The 23103-nt window shown below is 38.3% G+C and overlaps 1 protein-coding gene across 1 annotated transcript; it reads right to left on the reverse strand.

The window, feature by feature from the left end:
- Positions 1–816: 816 nt before the first annotated feature.
- Positions 817–19711, reverse strand: LOC114459797 (gastrula zinc finger protein XlCGF57.1-like). Its single transcript, XM_028441947.1, has 4 exons — positions 19662–19711; positions 15020–15085; positions 14852–14909; positions 817–2954 (listed from the first exon to the last, which is right to left on the reverse strand). Exons 2-4 carry the CDS (start codon positions 15068–15070, stop codon positions 1426–1428), a joined length of 1638 nt encoding a protein of 545 aa, XP_028297748.1. The 5' UTR covers positions 15071–15085; positions 19662–19711; the 3' UTR covers positions 817–1425.
- Between the last annotated feature and the right edge of the window lie 3392 nt (positions 19712–23103).

A 23103-nucleotide genomic window follows, 5' to 3' on the forward strand; every position in this document is an offset into this window, starting at 1 on the left:
CATTATGGGCCTGTACTACAAAGACTGATAATTATATCCTAGATTTACATGTTGGCTTCACTTAAACAACCATTCTCTGTCAGAGATAAATTGTACTATAAATATGTTCATTAACCCAAGTGATTTCAAACAGTCCTCAATTTATCACACACACACTGGGATGAGAGCACATTGTTTCACTGTAGTATGTTCCTGCTGATGCTGTCAGCCTCACTATAGTGCAGGGGTCTGCAACCTTTATCTCAAAGGAGCCATTTTGCCTAATCTTGCCTGGATTAAAGTCCCCCCGGAGCCAAAAAATACCTTCCCAATGAAGACAATACAGTGTAATGAATTCTATACAATTAAAATAGTAACAAATAATTTCACGAGTTAATATGGATTAATATTTGAAGGGCTACAAAAAAAAAAAAAAAAAAATCTTGAATTTGACAACACACGATCATGTGTCACATGCTAATTGCTAATTTCTTGCAACATATCAAGCATGCATATTAAACCATAAACCGGCATGTTGGCAATTAAATACATTTTTCCCCACACAAATAAAGTCTCTATTTTCTTCCAGAATAGTCTTTTTGTTGGTTTAATTATCTTACCAGGGATTTAAAACTTAAGGTGAGCCACAGGTGCAGGAAAGTTTATGGTCTGTATAGGTTGTAGGAGGTGAAGTAGAAAGGTGCTGAGTCATTGCACAATGTGATTTATTTTTAGATTAACCAATTGTTTTATCAGAATTTTATTTGAAGTTAATGTCATTAATCCTCAATATCCTCTGTAAGAAATAACAATTCATTATTTAATTTTTTTTTTTTAACCCTACAGGGAGCCATTGCAAAAGAGTCAAAGAGCCACATGAGGCTCTAGAGCCGCAGGTTGCAGACCCCTGCTATAGTGTATGAATGAATGAATGATCAGTGCCTCATTCCTGGGTAGGCCTGGAAGTCGTGTATCATTCATTCATCTACAGCTGACTGTAGATCAGTCCATCAGATCTATATTTATCTAAAGGATGTCATCACTAAATGAAAGGATTAATTTATTCATTCATAAACTTTCTTTCCTAAACTCAGCTGTCAGATGTACACCATCTGGTTTTAGACCGTCGTGAGACAGGTTAGTTTGTGTTGTTGCAATAGTAATCCTGCTATTACTATCCAGGTCAGGAGGTGGTACTGTAGTACTTGCTCAGATCTGATGCATGACCACACCAGGTTAGGTGTTCAGCCTAAGTTACGATGGTGATTTAACCTGTTACCATGGTGACATTGATTAAATCCAAAAAGTTGCAGCGATAGGAGGAAATCCCAAGAAGTTTATTGGAACTACAAGTTTTACTACAAACATCCCATCCAGAGGGTTTCTCTCAATTGCAGGGGTATTCAGGACGCCATCGACTGAGTTTCTCCCTTCCTTCAGCACCCCCTATGGGTCCGTACCCGGATCGGGAGTTCGCTGTTTGGTGCCTCTTGCTCTAGTGTGAATTTTCATGTGTCGATTCAGGTCCCTCCTTTGAATAAATCTTTTCTGACAAATATCACAGCCAAAAGGTTTCTCTCCTGTGTGGATTAACATGTGGTTCTTTAGAAGCGACCTCTGAGGAAACCGTCTCTGACAAACATCACAACCAAAAGGTTTCTCTCCAGTGTGGATTCTCATGTGTTGCTTCAGATCAGATTGGCGATTAAATCTCTTTTTACAGACATCACATTCATGGGCTTTCTGTCCTGTGTGGCCATTCATGTGACTAATAAAACTTTCCTTATAAGTAAATCTTTGACCACAAATGTCACAGCTATAGGGTTTCTCTCCTGTGTGGATTCTCAAGTGCACTGTAAGACTTCTCTTATAAGTAAAACTTTGACCACAAATGTCACAACTAAAAGGTTTCTCCCCCGTGTGAATTCTCATGTGGATCTTCAGATCATACCTGTTGCTAAATAGTTTTCCACATAGGTCACAACCATAAGGTTTCCCTCCCGTGTGAATTCTCATGTGATTTATCATTTCACGCTTGGTAAGAAATCTTTTCTGACAAACATCACAGCCATAGGGTTTCTCTCCTGAGTGGATTAACATGTGAGGCTTCAAATGAGTCTTCAACCAAAATCGTTTACCGCAAACATCACAACCAAAGGCTTTCTTTCCTGAGTGGATGGTCATGTGCCTTTTCAAATGCTCATGGTGGCTAAATTTCTTTCTACAAACACCACAACCAAAGGATTTATCTCCCACGTGGATTCTCGTGTGTCGCTTGAGCGCAGACTTGCGACAAAATCCTCTACCGCAAACATCACAGACAAAGGGTTTCTCTCCTGTGTGAATTATTGAGTGGATCTTCAGATGCGATCTGCTGCTAAATGATTTCCCACACACGTCACAACCATAGGGTTTCTCTCCTGTGTGAATTCTCGTGTGTCTGTTTAGATTTGATTGTCTGCTAAAGTTTTTCCCACACACGTCACAACCAAAACATTTCTCACATATGTCACAACCAAAGGGTTTGTGTGTGTTGTGTGATGTTCCTTTGGTGTTGTTCTCAGATGTTTGAAAGCTCTCACAGCTCATCTCCATGTGTCTACTCTGAGTTTCAGACTGGGACAAAGGTTCCCTCCAATCCTCACTGTCTTCAGTGTCAGAGCAATCTGTTTCCTCTCCATCAGTGTCTTGTTGTGTACAAGCGTTTGCTGCTTCTGTGCCTTCACTGATGTCTCTATTTGGTTCTACTTTCACGACTTCAGCTGAGCTGCAGGTTGCAGGTTCTCCTTTGACATTCTCCTCACTTTGTTTCCAGTGTAGCAGAGAACACTGAGCTTCCTCCTCTTCATCTTCACTCTTCACAGTAACAGCCGTGATATCTGTCTCCTGCTTTTCCTCCAGACTTTCCCACAGTTCTTCCTCTTCTTTCTTTAAATGGAGATAATCCTGGAGCTTCAGTACATCAGTGGATTCTCCTTTAAAGGAAACAAAAAACAGTTTGTTTGATTTTGTTGTCATTGTGTATATTTTCCATCCGTTTTGTTTATTTTTGTTGCTTCTATGTTTTTGGAGTCATTTTGTTTGTTTTGGTCATTATTTGTTTATAGTTATGTATTATTTTTGCATTATTTTGTAGTTGTCTTGGGAATAAACATGTGAATCTCTATCACTGACAACAATTCGATACACATCTCAATAAGATACAATAGCAATACATTGAATCCCCTGTCGTTACAATACAATATGATACAATTTGATATTGATTTGATTCAACATGAGGCAAAGAAGTTATGCCAAAAATGTAAATAGTAAATAAGTAGCTGTAATTCAGTGGTACTAGAGCAGGGGTGGGCAAACTTTTTGGCTCAGGGGCCCCATGGACTTTTAAAAATTGACAGATGTGCCGGGCCAGCACCCGATGCATACATAAATTCTTCTTCTTCTTGTCTAAAGTTCAAATTTATAAAACTTCAACAAATTAACCATATGCTACAGATGTGCAACTTTCACCCAAATTTAGCCCCAATTCTAAAGAAACATTTGTACATTTAAGGAGAGACAGGCCTGTTAGTTGAGCAGTGCTTCTCAAAGTGTGTGGTGGAGAATGGAGACATGACAGGTGGAAATTTTCAATTTCATGCCAATCTTCTTAAAAACCCTTTCTTCATCGACAATGAAGGTCATCAGGCAAGGCAAATTTTAATATCCTAAAATGTATCAGAAATTAAAAGAGCATTCAATTCAAGACTGCATTAGATATGCGACCGAGAACAAAATGTAACGTGGAACTAAAGTGCAAACATAATGATTTACGTGGGCATGTGAAGTGAAGCCTAACCATACACAAACTTAATAGCTGATTTAAAACATTAATTTCTTTTTTTTGTTTTCTTAAGCTTTTTGGCACATGTTGCAAACAAAGTTTTGTTGTTTTATGTATTTTTTGACTGCTGGACTTTTACATTTGTTTTTTTTATGCAGGTAAATAGTTTCATTTAGTTTTTGAGTTTTTATTTATTTATGAAATATACTAGCATTATAAAACATGATACTTGTTCCCTGTTAGTTTAATTCATACTTGTATTCATTTAAAACCGCAATGGGTTCTTTGCAAATAAGTAGGGATGTAACGATTCACTCAACTCCCGATACGATTTGATTCACGATACTGGGTTCACAATACGATTCTCTCACGATTTATTTTACAAAATGGGACTGTAGACAATTTTTTTTTTTGGGAAAAAAAAACTAGAAAATGCTGTACTATTTTCCTTTTATTTTTCATTGTCAAAATAATTCCTTGATAAACTATTCAAAACAATGCAATTTAACTAAAAATAAATCTTGAATGAAATAAATAAAGGAATAATACAAATGAAAATTAAGCCTATTAATTTAAATTCTGGTTCTATAATAAACAATGCAAAACTGCATAATAGTTCTTTTTCTTTTAAAAGTGCAACTGAAAATGTATTTTGTGCCTTAACAATTGGACTTTAAAAAAAACAAAAAACAATTGCACTGATTTACGTCATATTTGTTTGGACCAGCAGAGGGCGCTTGAAACACAGTGGTCGGTTGGCATGCAGATATCTAACAGTGAAGAAGAGAAGCTATGCTAGCAGACAGAGCTAATAGAAAAGCGTGACTTTTACAAATATTCAAGTAATATTACAGATATTCTTTTGGTGCTAAAGGGGTAATTAATCGTTTATTAACATATTTAAGAGTAGAAGGCGGCCAGAAAGAAAGTATTATCAGACTCCGCCTGCCGCCTACATTTGTGGATAGCGCCCTCTGCTGGTTAAAAAAAGCACTGCGATTCAATTTTCAGAAAATTGATATCAACCGTGATAACTATGAATCGATTTTTAACTGCCTTACGATTAATCGTTACATCCCTACAAATAAGGCATACAGCCTTTGACCGGACTTCAGTGAAAAAGTATTTACTTGTCCATTCTTAAACACTCAGCACTCAGTGTCAACTTTTCTGTTTTTTGGGCTAGTCATTGTTGCAAATGGGTATAACCCTGGATTTCCACTGGATGCGTAACTGCACCGTAACTGCTGCGAAACAGCAAAGCAGCTGATGGGTTTTCAATGTGTCAATTTCCACCACATGCAGCACAGCACAGCACAGCACAGTCCTGCCCTAACCCTAACCCTAACCCAGCACTTCTATTTTTGCTGGATGCTGGAACTGTGCCACAGCAAGTTAACAAAAATAAGCCTGTGCGGGACAGGAAGTAGTACACAGAATAAAATATCCAGATTATTTTCAAAATAAAATACTACGTGTTCAAGGGGGAAAACAATGACCTTCCAGGACCTCCAACAGGCTGATCTCGGACTCTATCCAAATACCAAGTGGGGGGGGGGTAAGCAGACATTTCCGTTAATACCGTGATTGAACCGATCTGAGCACTTTTAAAATCATATTTCACATATAAATTGCATTTATCCATGGTTAAATCACACATGTACACATACCTGTCACCTATCCAGTTTTGGCCGGGAAACTCCCGTACTTTACCCCTCTTTCCCGCCATCTTCCCGTAAATATCCTGTATTTTAATGTAATAATTAAAAGATGCCTTACTAAACTGAGCGCCATCACTAACCTCGCGAGAACTGCCACCTGAAATGGCCTGAGTGGCAGTTCTCGCAAGATTAGTGCCGACAGCGGCAACAAACCCGGAAAACAGCTCAGAATAGAGATGATGAAGACGTTCCGGCAAAAAAAAAAAACAAAGAACTGGTGTAAATACATTGTGAAATGTGACATAGAGTTTACCTTCCTAAAAAGCAGCAGGATAGGACACAGTTACACGTTCTGTTAGATTCATAACTGAGATTTTAACATCTACCACAGCGGAAGGAACAACGTTAGTCACCATAAAAAATCAGCCAATCACAAGTGCCACAAATATACACCCCTTTCAAAAAGTGTTAAAGAATGTAAGTCTGCAACAAATGTGTCTAATAAGTCATTAGTGAATACCAGAGAACCACATGAGTGATCATGAGAAATTAAAAGAAAATATATAATGAAAATAAAAAAGTTAATGTCTAACTTAAAGACAAGCAATGTGTAATTAACAGTAAATATGCAATGTGTTGACTTTTATATGAACTGTAAGTATATTAAATAAACACGTGCTTCATATAACCATTTCTGTTTTTATTTAGGCTGTTTTATAATTTAGGAATTAGGCTGGGCGATATATTGAGATTCAAGATGTATCGAGTTTTCTATTTTGACGATATATAAAACTATATTATTTTATATATCTATATATATATATATTATAGCTTATTATGTATATAAAATACTAGTTTTAGGAGTCGCTGCTTTTACTTCTCAGAACAGCATATAAAGCTCAGTTAGATGGTTAATGAGTGTCACATATTGATCAGCTATTTGTTAATAAATGTCCCTGTGTGGCATTTTGCATCAGCAAATTTAACCCAGAATTGTCTTTCTGGTCAGACTTTATTTAATAAAATTATCAAGATTTCTATCGTATACCACCATTTTGAGAAAATATATTGAGATTTAAGTTTTGGTCCATATCACCAGCCCTAGTAGGAATGTTCACAGCATTTCAATGTTAATAAAGGTCGACCTACCAGACTCTAATCACATAACTGTATTTAGTAAGTGGTTGATAAGTGGGTATTTTAGAGATTTTTTGTACAAACGTGGCATCAGTCTCCAAGGCAGTAAGACCAAGTAAGCTACTAAAGCTAATGCTGCACACAAGCTGAAAGTTCCGGTTTTGCCTGACGTTTCAACAGTGACCCAGGTTATAGTCACATTTTGTAAACATGAATCGGCTGATCAGTGCTGTTTCACTTAATCAAAATCAGAAAATACTTTATTAAACACAAAGGGGTTTAATAAACACAAAACTACTACACAAAACAAGAAAATACACAATACTAACAATGAGGATATTTACATCATTAAAATATCTAGATTCAGGGTCCGGCTCCTAATCTTTGGGTATTCCCAGAAGTGATATGCCAATGTACCATTGAAGATCTTGCATCTTTCACACAGTGGTGAAGTTGAGGGAACATTTTATGTAACTTAGTCCTTGAATAATGTAACCTATGCAAAACTTTGAATATAATTAATTGTAATCTAGAATTAATAGAACAATAATGATTGTTTCCAAATGTTATCCTGAATTGTAATATTAAGGTCAGCCTCCCATTTATACTTAATTTTATCATTTGTTTGGGCCAGTTTATAAGAACAAAATTGAATTAATTTTTAAATTAATCCTTTAGCTTCTGGGGGGCTGAGTAAGAGCTGAAACAAAGAGTTGTCTTCTGGAAGTGAATTATGTAACGGAATGTTTTGACTTATATAATTTCAAATTTGAAGATATCTGAAAAAAAAAAATGATTTTAGCAAGTAATATTTTACTTGTAGTTGTTCAAAAGAACAAAGACGTTTATTAATATAGAGATCTTTTAAATAAATGATGCCTCTCCCACTCCTCTCTTTAAAAACTGAATCTGTGATTGAAGGTGTAAAGGCATTATTAAGCCATATTGGGGAAAGCGCTGAAGTATCTGAGTTTTCACAGTATTTTCTAATCTGAAGCCAGATTTTTTTAATGGTAAATATAGTGAAATGTTCTTTCTTACCCGAGACCTTGGGCTTCGGTGATGAGAAAAGTATTGCCGTAAGGGAGGGTTTTTTTATTAAGCTTTTTTCAATTGCTAACCAAAATGGTTTTAGAGACAGGGGGTTATGGTCATTAACAAGTTGCCAGTTTGTCAGTACTCTTGTATTAGCTGCCCAATAATAATGTAAAAATCATGGTAGGCCCAAGCCTCCATGTTGTTTTGATTTTGGAGATGTTTTGAAAAATAAATGGGAGAATAATAGAATCAATCATTTTAAAATAGGACATTGGAATATGTATTGGGATATTTTTAAACAAATAAAGAAATCACGGTAAGCAAACCATTTTAATTGCATTTATTCAACCTATTAATAACATGGGCAGCGTTCTCCACTTTTCTGTATTATTTTTTAAGATGTTTGTATCACTGGAGTTATATTTGAAAAGCAACTCAGGTTTTTTAGTAAGTTTAATCCCTAGATATATGTTAAATGGGGTTGAGGTAACAAATTCAGGGTTTAAATCTGCTGTAAGTGACAGTTCATGGTATAACCTGAGAATGTACTGAACTCATTTATTAAGTTCAATAAATGTGGAATAGATTGAAACCTGAAATACCTTCTACATAAAATGGTCAAATCATATTTCCGTTGTTTTTTTGAAGTTGATATACATGTAAATGATTGTGTGAAATGGGCATACAATATCACATCACATCAATCGCAGGCTTGTGAATCGAATCGAAATCGTATAGTGACAGACTTTGTGATATCGGAAAAAATAGTATCGTCATCCAAACAGATCGACATCGTATCGTATTGTGATGAAGCTGGTGATTTACACCCCTATTACAGTTTATACATATTAGCGGAGCAGTGTCGATACTAGTGAGCCTCTCAGTTTGTGTGAGGTTTAGCAACAGGGCATTCTTTACATCAACTTTACCATCCTTCTACGCTTGATTTAAAATTTTTATGTGCATTACAAATCTCATCTCATCTGCTGCTCTCGTTGACCTCTGTTGTAACTTTGTTGTGGTAGAAATGAAATGTGCTTCCTGGCTTCAGTCTGTGTTCAAAACAAAATGTGAAGCGGTGATGATGCATTCAATGTGCCTCGGAAACACAGGATAGAATGAAATACAACATGAAAAGATCAGTGCTCCTCTTGTCCACGAGATGGACATGATGAGCTGAGATGTCCATCACTCTTTAGATGGCAAAGATAATTGTTCAATTGATTTTTCAGTAACCTATAAAGGAATTATGCAACGAGAAATCATACTGATTTGATTGATGTAACTTCTTTTTTTTCTCTCTCTCTTTGCCTGCACACGCTGTCAAAGGTCAATACTACAAGACGTGCAATCTTTTTAAGACAGCAATGCATGTTTTGTTATTGCAATTAAATAAATGAATTTATTTTATTGCATAATTGTGACCATCCCCAGCCCTCCCTAAGGAAGGGTAAGAAATACTTTATTAAAGGGAAGATATAAAAGAGAGGGCAGTGTTACACCTGGGTGAGGGGGTGGGGAGGAGGGGAAGGAGGGAACAGGGAGGAGAGACTCAAGTTAGAAAATGGAAAGGGTGGTGAAGATTTGATTATTTTTAGTTGTGCATATTGTGTTTGTGTAATCAATCCAGTCTGGTGACAAGTGTGAAGCTAAAGTATAATAGTGGTGGCTGTGAACAGAGGGAAGGAGTGAGTGGTAATACCTAAAACAGGTATGTGGGATCAACATGTCTATGGTTAAACCCAGTGCGAGTTTTATCCCACAGCCCAAGGCGTGCCAGTGCATCATAGATCAACGTATGTGCAAGAATCGCGACTGCAAACCCGAGTGCTGCCCCGGACCAAAGATGCAGCCAGGCCAGCAGAAAGTGCGGGGGCCAGCGAGCCCCAGGCTACCCCCCACAGCCGAGCAGCCCCCAAGATCCCAAGCCGAGAGGCAGCCACCGCCTCCCACATACACACCCGAGAAAGGGAGAGGACCCAGCGCACCCCACCACCGACCCCAAGGCCCCCCACCAACATCCAGCGAGACCGCCATACCGGCATGCGACATGCGCAGCCCAGAGGCAGCATGTAACTTCAAACATAATGATCGTGTGATAAGGACGAGAAGTCAATGGAAGTGGAGAATCAGTACTCCTCTTCACCATTAGATGGAGTTGATGAGCATAGTGGGGCAGCCATGTGCTCTGGCTTTGGGTCCACAAGGGCAATGAAAATAAAGTACAGAAGATCTGTACACCTCTTCACCACCAGGGGGGTATGAAGAGGATGAATCAGCACTAGGGATGTAACGATATCTAAATCCCACGGTTTGATAAAACTACAAATTATAATCATGGTAGTAACCTCATGGTACATTAATTTTTGCGTTATTGTAGGAAAACAGTTTTACAGGAAGGCACACAGTTAGCAGCAATGCTAACAATAACAAGAAAGATGACCCTGAAGAAATTGTTCATCATTTTGACCGTATGTATTGTCATACTTTTACATTAATGACATTAGAAACTGAATACTGCCTAACAGAAACAGATTCTGTAGATAAAGTGCAAAACTTCAAATCGAGTTGTTATGGCAATTTTTATATTCATCATCATATCGTCAAATGTATGTTCATGTGTACAATTTGTCATGTTTTAATACATGATGACTCCATTACTCTTCGCACTTTTGAACAGCTGAATCATGTTAGATTGAACAGTACAGATCGTATTGTACTCAGTGCAACACAGAGTCTCTGCTGAATGCCATACACACGAGCACACACACTATCAAGGATAGATAAGAGTGGCGCCCAACCCTCCTCAATATACACGTCTTCATCATCCTCAAATGTTTCCACTGTTGGGCATCTGACTCCCTCCTTCTCCTCACCTCAGGGTGGAACTTTTTCTGTTATCTGTATAAAAGCTTAAGCTGTGAAACTGTTAGTTAGAGTGGGTCTTGCCTTTTTGCTCTGCCACAAGCCTTTTGCCTTTCATTCTTTCAGGATGGAAGCTTCTTTTTTACTCCTTTTTTATTTAATTTTATAATAAATCTTTTTTATAAAATCATCAATGCCTCGCCTGGACTCTATCATTCAACCAGAGCAATAAATCACACAGGCACAGGTATAGAAACAGCCTAGTAACAATAAATAAAATAATGCTCAAGACCAGACCCAGGCACAAACCAGCCATAGAGCGAAAATGATGGAGAGCTCTACACTAACTTTTCCAGTGGTGGCACTGGTGCGACCATCCAACCCTTTTTTCCTTTTTTTTGAGCAGGGGTGGGGAGAGTGTACAGCATAGCCATACATGCTGATGAATAGTTAGACTTAACTGGCGTATCATAGTTTTGTATGAAGTTAAGATTGACAATGACTCGAGATATATTTGCTAAATGTTTTAATGTCAATATATTGTGCAACAAATAGTGGCTGAAATAACAGGTCATTTTCTGCAACCTTTACTCTACAAGGAGCCATTTTGCCTAATCTCACCTGGATTAAAGTCCTCCCGGAGCCGAAGAAAATACCTTCTCATTGAAGACAATACAGTTTATTCAATTCTATACAGTTAAAATTATATAGAATAATGTTTGATTTAATTTGATTTGATTTATATTGATCATGTAAATGGAAACTTAAAAACTGTTTAAAATAAAATAAAATAAATTGACATCAAGAAATAAAACAGTATCTTGGCTCTTCAAATTCTTATGCATCTCAGTTTACATGAACACAATGTTATATAAAGAAGATGTTTTTTAGTTAATGTATTTGAAAGGCTACAAAAAGTAACTTGAATTTGATAACATGATCAACACATGCTAATTGCTCATTTCTTGCCACACATAAAGCATGCATATTCAACCTGCACATTGGTGGTTAAATCAATCTGTTCCCACACAATTGAAATCCCCATTTTCTTCCAGAATAGTGTTTTTGTTGGTTTAGTTTCTTACCAGGCATTTAAAACTTAAGGTTATCCACAGGTGCAAGGAAAGTAGATGTTGCAGGAGGTGAAGTAAGAAGGTGGATTGCACAATGTGATTTATTTTAAGTTAAATTGTTATATCTTGATTTTATTTGTCATGACATCTGGCCTGGCATCATAGTCCATCAGTTCTGATCCCTCCATACTGATTATGATTAGCGTGTACGCTCTATCGCTGCGCTCGGCACGTTCTTCCTTTTTACTGCTGCCCTGAATGTGAACGTTCACTCCAAAGGAGCACATTGGTGTTCATACACTAGCATTCACTGTTGCATTACCCGCAGCCAAGTTGCGTGAGCGCGCACCATCTCCTCACATGGCTCATTTTTGTTTAGATTAAAGTAGGACACTTAGTGGTTACAGATGATGAGACATTTTGGAAATATATGATATCTGATATATGAAATCTGTAGATTTACATCAAATATTAAGTACATTATCATTATTGAAGGCTGTAAAAGCAGAAATAATTGAACTAATGTATGGACATCAACTGCAGCAAGTTTGGAGATAATAATAATAAACATTAGGCCAAAGATACACATGTTTTTGTACAAAAAACTTCAGGTGGAAACCCACTTTGTCACAACTGAGCCAAGGTTTTCCACGAGTTTGGGAACAAGTTTGTTCATGTAATATGTCAGTCAAATTAATTCCAATCATTATTAGTCTTATGTTTGACCACTAGATGTTGCAATTTGACCTGATAATAAACACATATCCAGTTTATTCAGGTCTCTGCTGTGCCATGCGCAAGGTTGGTTTTGGTTCCACTCTTTGATGGCATTACACAGCAGGTTTCACGCCAGCGCTGTTGAGCGTAGTGGCCCCCGACATTGTAAATTTGCTCCACTACAGACCAATGGCGCCCCTTTTTTTTTTTTTTGTAAATTGGTAACGTCGTAATAATTGTTGCACACTTGGACACAAAGGGGACTCCCAGGTGTGCCCGGGTTGTTTAACTCTCTTTTTATACTGAAAAATCCAGAAACTCATACATCAGCCGCACCATCTATTTAATACAGGCGACTGGCTCAGACACTTCCGTCTTTACCTGAGGACCCCTGCAACCCTTTAGCTGTCCTATGTGCTATGCATCCTCTGCTTACATAACCGTAATAACAGAACAAAAAAAAAGATGCATTAAAAATCATGATAATCGTTAATATCATAACAATCGTTGATTAATCAAATCATAGCACCCTGAATCAAAATCGAATCGTGATGGCACCCCTAAAAGTAAGGCAGTAACAAAGATTAAAAAAAAAAAAAAAAAAAACTTAGCTTTACTTCACTAATTTTGGCCCTCCAAGAGTTATATTATTCAATATAATTTTCCGCGCCGGTGTGTCGTCCTCTGATCGAGAGTTTGGGGGTTTGATCCCGGTCTATATGTCGAAGTGTCCTTGGGCAAGACACTGAACCCCAAGCTGCTCCCCGTGAAATGACACCAGGATTACTACTGCAACAACACATCATCAGTAGGGTAAAACTCTAGCGCCTTGCATGTAGCTCTGTTGTGAAAAACCCCTGGTGAGAACCCTGCACAGGGCTCTTATTAAGCAATGCTTGACACAGCATTGAAAAGCTCAGAGCCTGTAGAAATTGGTGATATCAAACACTATGGGGGAATGCTTTATCCCTGGCCAATCATTTAACACACAAGCTCTATGCGTCTCATTGGACAGATTTCAGAAGTGTCTGTAAATGGTGATGTTTATCTGACTACATGATTTGGATTTTTCAAATACGGAGTTTTATGCACATTGGAGCACATTTTGATGAGAAACAACAAAGGTAAGACAACATTTGTCATCATTGCTGACTTTTTCTGCTGTGTATTTTCTGATTTTGTAGCATTGTTTTGGTACGTAGCATACCCGACCTGTATATCAGTGGATTCAGCTCGGCCTGTAGTTTCAGGTAGGCTCTTGTTATAGAGCTCTGTGTTTATTTTGTTACTCACAGCAGTGAAAAACAAGTCTCATCAGCACTTGGAGAGGTCTGCAACGAGGGATACTAACATCTAATCCTACACAACAAGTGAAGGAAGGGGAGCAGCCTACCCACTACCATGGACATCTACTCCACCAGATGCAGGAAGAGGGTCTCCTCCCACTCACCCCCACACATACCCTTTAAGCCCCTCCCCTCTAGAAGTGGCTACAGTGCATAAAAAGCAGGACAACCAGTGTCAGAAACAGCTTTTTTTCCTGAAGCTGTCAGAGACTAATGAACTCTGGTGGCGGTCTGTAGCTGTAAAATAGTTTAATCAGTCTGACATCTGTCAAGCAAGCAAGCAGACACGCAAACACAAACACACACACAATTTATCATATACATAATATATAAGCAGCTGCCACAACTAGCATGTGCACACACGCATGAATGCGCTTTTAATGATGGCCTTCTGAGGACTGTTCCTTTAAGGGAGCCATGGTAACGTGAGGTCAGAGTTCAGTCAGACCTGCCTTCTTCCTGGGATGTACTGAGCATGGACGGAGCTTTATGTTACTTTTCTGTTACCGTCCCGTCTGAAACAACATAAGCAGTGTTTGCATACCCTGCATACAATAAACGTGCGGTGTGACAGTAACGAGTTGTTTTGAGTCCTGTTTATAATGTTATCAACCCGCGGAGACCTCTGGATCTCTACAGCGCGAACACACACACACACAAACACAAACACAAACACAAACACAAGCACACACCTGATAAGTTATGCAACGCATGAGTTAAATAAGTCCCATCGAGAACTGTTAAATGTGAACATATTAAAAATGATGATGGTCAATCCTTTAGCGTGCTTATGTAACTCCCCCCACCCCGGTGACAGCGTGATGCTTTGGATCGCTTTGGATTGGATTTCCGGGAGTCTCTTCTGAAATATTATGAGTCCTTGTGGCTTAAATTGTAACTAAGTCCATATTTCTAGTGCAATATAATGTTTCACCTTAGCAGGGCACTGCACTTAGTCCAGGGTTAGAAGCGCGAAGAGGAAAATAACTTAAGTAGATGGGAGAATATGCGTAAGGCATGATTTGAAGGGGAACGCCCACATTTCAGGGATCTCCACCCAGAGTGCGTAACTGGGATGGAGGTGTGCAACGACTGACTTAAGTACAGGGGGAGAATAGTGCCCAACATGAAAAGGTGAAGAGCAAAGATTTAAACAACGTTGTGTTAGAAGTCATTTCAGATTCATTTCAAAATAAAAGTCAACTTGATTACCACACAGGACGTTGGCTGGAATCCTCTTAGTCTGGAACAAAGCTTTGATTTCCAGTTTCTGGGAAACAGTAAAAATATTTCATCAGTTCATGATGAGCGTGAGCAGCTGTAGAAATATGTAGGTGAGAGAAGTTTGCAGTAAAAATGGTCATAGATCTGTGATGTTACCTCCTCAGGTTCCCTGTCAGTCTGCTTTGCCTCCTGGCTTTGCTGAGTCATGATCTCCTTTATCAACTGCAATTATTCACAGAGAAGAAAATTTAAACTAAAGGTCAACATGAAATCAAAAGCTCACTGTACACATGTCAGGATAGATCAGTATAGATCTATATGAACAGGAACGTATGTGTATTGATCTACATGAACAGAAACGTACGCAGCATAGACAGGGTATATGCAGGAATCCTCAGGTTAATTTCAATACCTTTTTAAGGCTTTTTTAAAAAACCTTTCAAAATGTTAAGACCTCATCACCACTTTAAGCTGTTGTTAGCAACACATCTTTAACAGTTGTAGTTTACAATTTAAAGAAATGATGTAAGCAGAGAAGGAATAAAACTCGAAAGAAGAAATTAAACTAAAGGCAAGTTTATTGACATTCCGCTCAGGTCACAACAAGGCCAACTGGCAGAAAACAATAACTTACTACGACATGATAAAAATTTAGGACATGTGCCTGGGATTGAGCCTTTGGCACAATGAGTTGGACTTGGACAGTGTGTTGCACACATTATGCAGGATTTTGATCCTTTTCTTCAGCTCTCTGACTTTAACTGCATTTATGCATCCCATCGATGCTACGCTAATCCTTATTCTTGACTGGCTTTATCCAATCTTTGAATTCAGACATGAGGCAGGAGTCAGAGAACTTACACTTTCCCATTTTTCTGTTTTTGCGCCAGAACTTTTGCTGTCACGTGAAGTCACACACGTACGCATACGCAACCGAGTCAAAGCTTGAATACCAATAAAATGTAATACCTCATAAAATCGCGATTAAGACTTTTCAAATACTTTTAAGGCCTTAATTTTCCCAATTGATTTATCAACTTTTAATACTTTGTAAGAACAGGAACTAGGGATGTAACGATTCACTCAACTCCCGATACGATTCGATTCACGATACTGGGTTCACGATACGATTCTCTCACGATTTATTTTACAAAATGGGACTGTATATAAATGACTGAAAAATATTCCTTTATTTTTTTTGGGAAAATACTACACTATTTTTCATTGTCAAAAGAATCCCTTGATAAACTATTCAAAACAATGCAATTTAACTAAAAATAAATCTTGAATGAAATAAATAAAAATGTATTTTGTGCCTTAACAATTGGACTAAAAAAACAAAACAAAAAAAAAAAAAAACAGTCATTTTACTGTATTTAGGTCAGATATTTGTTTGAACCAGCAGAGGGCGCTGGTAACCCAGTGGTCGGTTGGCATGCAGATATTTTGCAGTGAAGAAGAGATGCTATGTTAGCAGACAGAGCTAATAGAACAACATGACTTTTACAGATATTCACGTAATATTACAGATATTCTTTCGGTGCTAAAGGGGTAATGAATCATTTATGAATATGTTTAAGAGTAGAAGGCGGCCAGAAAGAAAGTATTAGCAGATTTCGCTCGCCGCCAACACTTCTGGGTAGCGCCCTCTGCTGGTTAAAAAAAGTACTGCGATTCAATTTTCACAGCATCGATGTGAATCGTTATACCTATGAATCGATTTTTAACTGCCTTACGATTAATCGTTACATCCCTAACAGGAACCAATGTAACACAGATCGATATGAACCCAGTGATGTCCCGAAAAAAAAGTAGTTGGCTAAAAAAAAAAAAAAAAAAAACAGAGTAACACCCAAAAAAAAGTAAAAGGCTAAAACTAAAATGATGCTATATGGTGGCTTTTGGTGCATTATATTAGTGTAATTGTGGCTTTTCTTCTGTCTATTTTGTTGCACTTTTCTTAGAATGATGTATTTTCTCACCTAGTTTTTGTTTGCATGATGATGATTTATAAGTTGAAATCTGATATAAATGATAATGATGACAAAGAATTGAGCATCATTATCAGTTTACCTCTTTCTTTTTGAAAATGTACCAACTTATAGTACAAGTGCTTAATAGTCCTCTATAGAATGCTGTCTGGCACTGTAACATATCTGCATGATTAACATCATTTTTTTAGCTGTATCAATGCATATTAATATTCATAATATATCTAACACAAGCAAATTAACATTCATATTAATATATCTAACACAAGCACATTAACATTCATATTAATATATCTAACAAACAGAAAAGTTGATCATGGATGTTTAAAATCTGTGCAAATAAATGCAGAAATAAATGTGTGTTATGGCTTTGAAGAAAGATCTGCTCCGCCCGAGTCCGAACATGTGCATCTCTCCCGGGTAAAGTCGGAACTGCGGCCGCGAGAGGCGAAACACACAATCGTGGTGCAAATAAAAAGCTAATTTCATGGAAATTGTAGCACCAGGAACGTATGTAGCAAAGATGAATATGAACAGTAGTACATATCTAGTGTAGATCTATGTAAACAGTAGTACATATAGTATAAATCTATGTGAAGAGTAGCACATATCTAGTATAGATCTAAATGAACAGTTAAGCACATATATAGTATAAATCTACGTGAAAAGTAACACATATCTAGTATTGATCTATATGAACAGTTGTTCACATATCTAGTATAGATCTATATGAACAGTAGCACATATCTAGCATAGATGGATATGAACAGTAATGCACATATCTAGTATGGATCTATATGAACAGTAGCACATATATCTAGTATATATCTATATGAACAGTAGTACACATCTAGTATAGATCTATGTGAACAGTAACATATAGATCTACTGTATATGAACAGTAGCACATATCTAGTATAGATCTATGTGAATGGTAGCACATATCTAGTATAGATCTATGTGAATGGTGAGACATATCTAGTACAGATCTATATGAATGGTAGCACATATCTAGTATAGATCTATATGAACGGTAGCACATATCTAGTACAGATCTATATAAACGGTAGCACATATAGATCTATATGAACAGTAGCGCACATATCTTGTATAGATCTATATGAACAGTGGTCCACATCTAGTATAGAATTATATGAACAGCAGCAAATATCTAGTATAGATCTATATGAACAGTAGCGCACATATCTCGTATAGATATATATGAACAGCAGCACATATCTAGTATAGATCTATAGGAACATTAGGTCTGAGTTTTGGCAAGGATGTTACAATATCACGGTATATTGCGATATTCTACCCAGTTAACATCGAATTAAACGTAGAGATGAAAAATCAAGTTGCTGTATATGTTCATCAGAAGATATTGATCATTCAGAGGACAAATGAGTGTTTTTGCACATTTTAAAAACAACCTCAACTGACCAAAGTGCTGTACAGTTTTTTTTATTATTATTAGGTTCCGATGTCCCAGAATGGGACAGAGGAACCTATTGTTTTCGCTTTTATTTCCTATTATTATTATACCCCGCCCGCCTTTGATCGCTAATTCGACCCCCTAAAAATGCCCGAAAACTCACCGAAATTTGCACGCACCTCAGGCCTGGCGAAAAATTTGATAATTTGGTGGCGTGAAAAAAAACGGACAGGAAACGCACGCATAGCGTGCGTTTTCGCCGCCAAAACAAACGATGGAACCACACGACCGCCAGGTCTGACCGATTTGCACGAAAATCACCACATGTAGTCTTCGCCCCAGAATGAGCAAAAAGTTACATTGTGACCCCGCCCAAAACCAAACAGGAAGTCAGCCATCTTGGGTCAAAGGTCAAAAATGGCGTTTCGCCCTCGAAACGCATCTGCGCTATCTAGTCTGAGGGGATTCATCCGATTCGCCTAAAACTTGGCAACACCACATAGGACCCATTGAAGATGAAAAGTTATCGAAAGAATTTTCGTATCTGTCACGGTTTGGTCGTGGCGCCGCCACAAAAATGCAATGCTAATTTTCGTTAGCACGCAAAAAATTCCAAATCTCCATAACTCTGACACACAAACTTCGATCAGCTTCAAATTTCACACAAAGGACATGTGCCCAAGCTTGGTCATGACTGCTTTGAAACATTTCCCATCATGCCTTGTGTTTTCGACCGGTGTCATTTAAGGTCATGTACACGGTTAGCATTTACAGGACGCCGTTCTAGGAAAAAGCTTATAACTCTAGAATGCAAAGTTCAAACTGCTTTATATTTGATACACATGATGACCGTACAGCCATAAACAAAACTCGAGAACCAATTTACCCATAATGCCTTGCGCTCTCAGAGGGCGCCGCTTCTGTGGTCGTCCAACACGAGCAGCTGTAGCGGACAGACGATATGTCGTGTTGACTTCAAAACACTGTAGGATGAAACTACACAGAGGGTAGCAAATTGCTATGGAAGAAAAAACAGGCTGTGATAAGTGGGAGGGGCCTATAATGACACGGGAGAATCCTTCGCCATCAGCACGTTATAATAGGAAAATGCTTATAACGCTTCAATGCAAAGTTCAAACTGCTTCATATTTGATACACATGATGATTGTCCATCCATAAACAACGCTCGATGACCAAATTACCCATCATGGCCAGTGGGAGGGGCCTATAATGACACAAAAATCCCTCGCCATAACTACGCCGTTATACGAAAACGTTTATAACTCTAGAGTGCAAAGTTCAAACTGCTTCATATTTGATACACACGATCACTGTCCAGAGCTAAACAACACACGATGACCAATTTACCCACAATGCCTTGCGTTCTCAGAGGGCGCCGCTTCTGTGGTCGTCCTACACGAGCAGCTGTAGCGGACAGACGATATGTCGTGTTGACTTGAAAACACTGTAGGATGAATCTTATTAGATGGAAGCACATTGCGATGGAAAATATACCAGGCTGTGAAAAGTGGGAGGGGCCTATCATGACACAGGAGAATCCTTCGCCATCAGCACGCTATAATAGGAAAATGCTTATAACACTTCAATGCAAAGTTCAAACTGCTTCATATTTGATACACACGATGATTGTCCATCCATAAACAACGCTCGATGACCAAATTACCCATCATGGCCAGTGGGAGGGGCCTATAATGACACAAAAATCCCTCGCCATAACTACGCCGTTATACAAAAACGTTTATAACTCTAGAATGCTAAATTCAAACTGCTTCATATTTGATACACACGAAGACTGTCCAGCCATAAACAAAACTCCATAACCAATTTACCCATAATGCCTTGCGTTCTCAGAGGGCGCCGCTTCTGTGGTCGTCCTACACGAGCAGCTGTAGCGGACAGACGATATGTCGTGTTGACTTCAAAACACTGTAGGATGAATCTTATTAGATGGAAGCACATTGCTATGGCAAATAGAGCAGGCTGTGAAAAGTGGGAGGGGCCTATCATGAAAGGAAAATCTTTCGCCATTTCTTGGTAAATGCAATATCTCAGTTGTTTTTACACCAATTTACACCAAATTTGCTCAGGCCAATTCCCAAAACAGTGGTATACGTGACCGTGGGTTACCGCCCCCGGCCGCTTCATCGGAACCTATGACGCCGCTCGCGGCTTTAATTATTATTACAATTAACTATCAATTATGTATTTATTAGTACTGACAATTGTGAATTTATCATATACATAATAAATAAACCGTTGCCACAACTAGCACGCGCGCTTTAATGATGGCCTTCTGAGGACTGTCCCTTTAGGGAGCCATGGTAACATGAGGTCAGAGTTCAGTCAGACCTGCCTTCTTCCTGGGTTGTACTGAGCATGGACGGAGCTTTATGTTACTTTTCTGTCTGAAACGACATATAAGCAGTGTTTGAGCTTACCCTGCATACAATAAACGTGCGGTGTGACGGTAACGAGTTGTTTTGAGTCCTGTTTTATAAATATATCGATATTGATTAAAAACTCGATATATCGCCCAGCCTTAATACCTAATATAGATCTGTATGAACAGTAGCATATATCTAGTATAGATCTATATGAACTGTTAAGCACATACAGTATCTAGTATAAATCTATATGAACAGTAGCATATATCTAGTATAGATACAGTATATATGAACAGTAGCACACATCTAGTATAGATCTATAGCTGCTACACATTAACGAGGCATCTGCAGTACTGAGCTGATGTTACGGTTCAACTGGTGACAGTGTTACCCTGAGGCTGGGCTGAGTGGAACGGTCAGTGCTAGGAAGATAAAAACGGTGCAGATGTTCTCCTAAAGGAGGTTTGACCGACAATAATCAGCTTTAAAGACAGAGAGCAGCTTCTCACCTTCTCCTCGTTCTCCTCCTCCTTCTCATTCTCCTTCTTCTTCTACGGATTCCCCCCTACTTCCTTTTTCTTCTTTTTTGGTGTTTATCTGCTGCTTACATGCTTATTGTTGCTCTACCGCCCTCTTCTGGATCTGTTTACCTCCTACATTATGCAGGTCCTTTATTCTCTGGATCAGTAAGCTTATCATTCCCAGTCCCACCATAGCCAGTCTGTCCCCCAACATGTCATCCTGTTTATTGCACTTTTTATTTATTTATTTATCAAATCGTTCAAAGAACACAAACAATAACAATAAAAAAAATTTTTTTAAAAAAAACCAAGGAAGAACAACAACAACAAAAATAGAATACATTTATTATTTGCAGGAAGAGGCAGAAATTCCACAGTGAATTATTTTAAAGCCTCCACCTAATAATAATAAAAAAGTTTAAAAAAAATGACAATCAGATAAATAACATTATGAACTTGCACAATGTTACTGATATCAAGATTTGACCATTATCTTTGTTTTACATATTTTTTTTGCTGACGTTATAGATGAGTTATTATTAGGAAAATCAGTTAATTAAACATTTATATCACTTATTTCTTTAATGTCAGCAGCCTCAAAGGATGAGACTTGTGGACAGTTGGTTTTAATATATTCTCATGTATCTCCATCACTGGCCCATATATTTTTACCTTTGAAATGATATATCACACGACTATGTTCCCAAAAATTTGGAAAATACAGGAAATAAGTAGTCGGCCCCTCTTCAAAAAAAAAGGGCTACAAGGTTCTCATCATGTTTATTCATAGAGTATTCATACCAAACTGCATTCCGATCTAAAAAGGACTAAAGGAGGAGAAGTCATTTGAAAAATGGGGTCCCGGGGGTGTTACGCCCCAGTCTAGGAGCTCCAAGACGCAACATAAAAACTAATATAAATAAAACTCGGTCTCCAAAAACCACCGACATCAAGTTGCAATACATAACACAAATGTATTTTTTTTAAAAAAAGGCCTGCCCAGAAGGTACAAAATCACAATAAACAAAGATATACTAAGAAACAGAAAACTGCTCAAAATGCAGGAAATCAGACTATGTATAATAATAAAGTGCACTATATATACAGGTGACAAGCTTGACCAAAATAATTATCACTACTTCATATTTGGACAAAGTCAATGCTGCTGCTGCCAAGGTTGGTGAACACTGGGCTGACAGCAGCGCTGGCTTTTTGAATGTAGCGACGTCCTCCTCAGCCAATCCGGGCTGCCCACCACTCCTCCTGCTGGCAGCCAATCCAGATAACCGTCACCAAAGTTGTTCCATTGGTGAGGACGCTGCCTGAGCGCAGCTGGACAGAGCTTGTATATGGAGCAGAGTTGGAGCTACTACAACCCGCAGAGCAATGCGGGTTGTAGAGGTGTGTATGCGTGCGTCATCAGTCATTCCTTCCTGCTTGCTCAAACGTGAATTCAGTGGCTCTCGTGCGGAGCGAAATTTGTTTATCCCCCAGGATCAACCAAAAGCTGAGACACTTGGTTTTTCTCAATAGAAAAATCTTCACTGAAAGAGAAAACTGTTGCAGATTTTTTTCATTTTTGCATTTTATTTTATGTTGTGCACCATGTATAGCTCACGCAGAGATACTACTCTGAGAGCCGGCTCCTCAATATGTGTGTGTGTTTTCTCTCTCTGCGCTGAGCAAAGGGAGGAGGGGCGCAGTTACAGACACTGTTTTGGTCACACTGCAGTCAGAGCAGAAGAGACACCTTCATGGAGCATAAGGTTAAAAACTGTTGCACTGGCTCTTAACTGCAAATATTGCACAGGCTCATTTTAACCATGCCATAAAACTGCATTCAGACTTCTTATACTGTGCTGTATTCACTTGGCTGTCATTCAAGTGA

Source organism: Gouania willdenowi, unplaced genomic scaffold (assembly GCF_900634775.1).
Source record: "Gouania willdenowi unplaced genomic scaffold, fGouWil2.1 scaffold_346_arrow_ctg1, whole genome shotgun sequence".
NCBI classification, from domain to species: domain Eukaryota; kingdom Metazoa; phylum Chordata; class Actinopteri; order Blenniiformes; family Gobiesocidae; genus Gouania; species Gouania willdenowi.

Excerpts from the sequence above, each read along its gene's own strand:
- LOC114459797 (XM_028441947.1), bottom strand. The coding sequence starts at position 15,070 with ATGACTCAGCAAAGCCAGGAGGCAAAGCAGACTGACAGGGAACCTGAG. Across the intron at positions 14,910-15,019 it reads CTGACAGGGAACCTGAGGAG|AAACTGGAAATCAAAGCTTT; the intron begins GTAACATCACAG and ends ACTGTTTCCCAG. Across the intron at positions 2,955-14,851 it reads TCCAGCCAACGTCCTGTGTG|GAGAATCCACTGATGTACTG; the intron begins GTAATCAAGTTG and ends TTTCCTTTAAAG.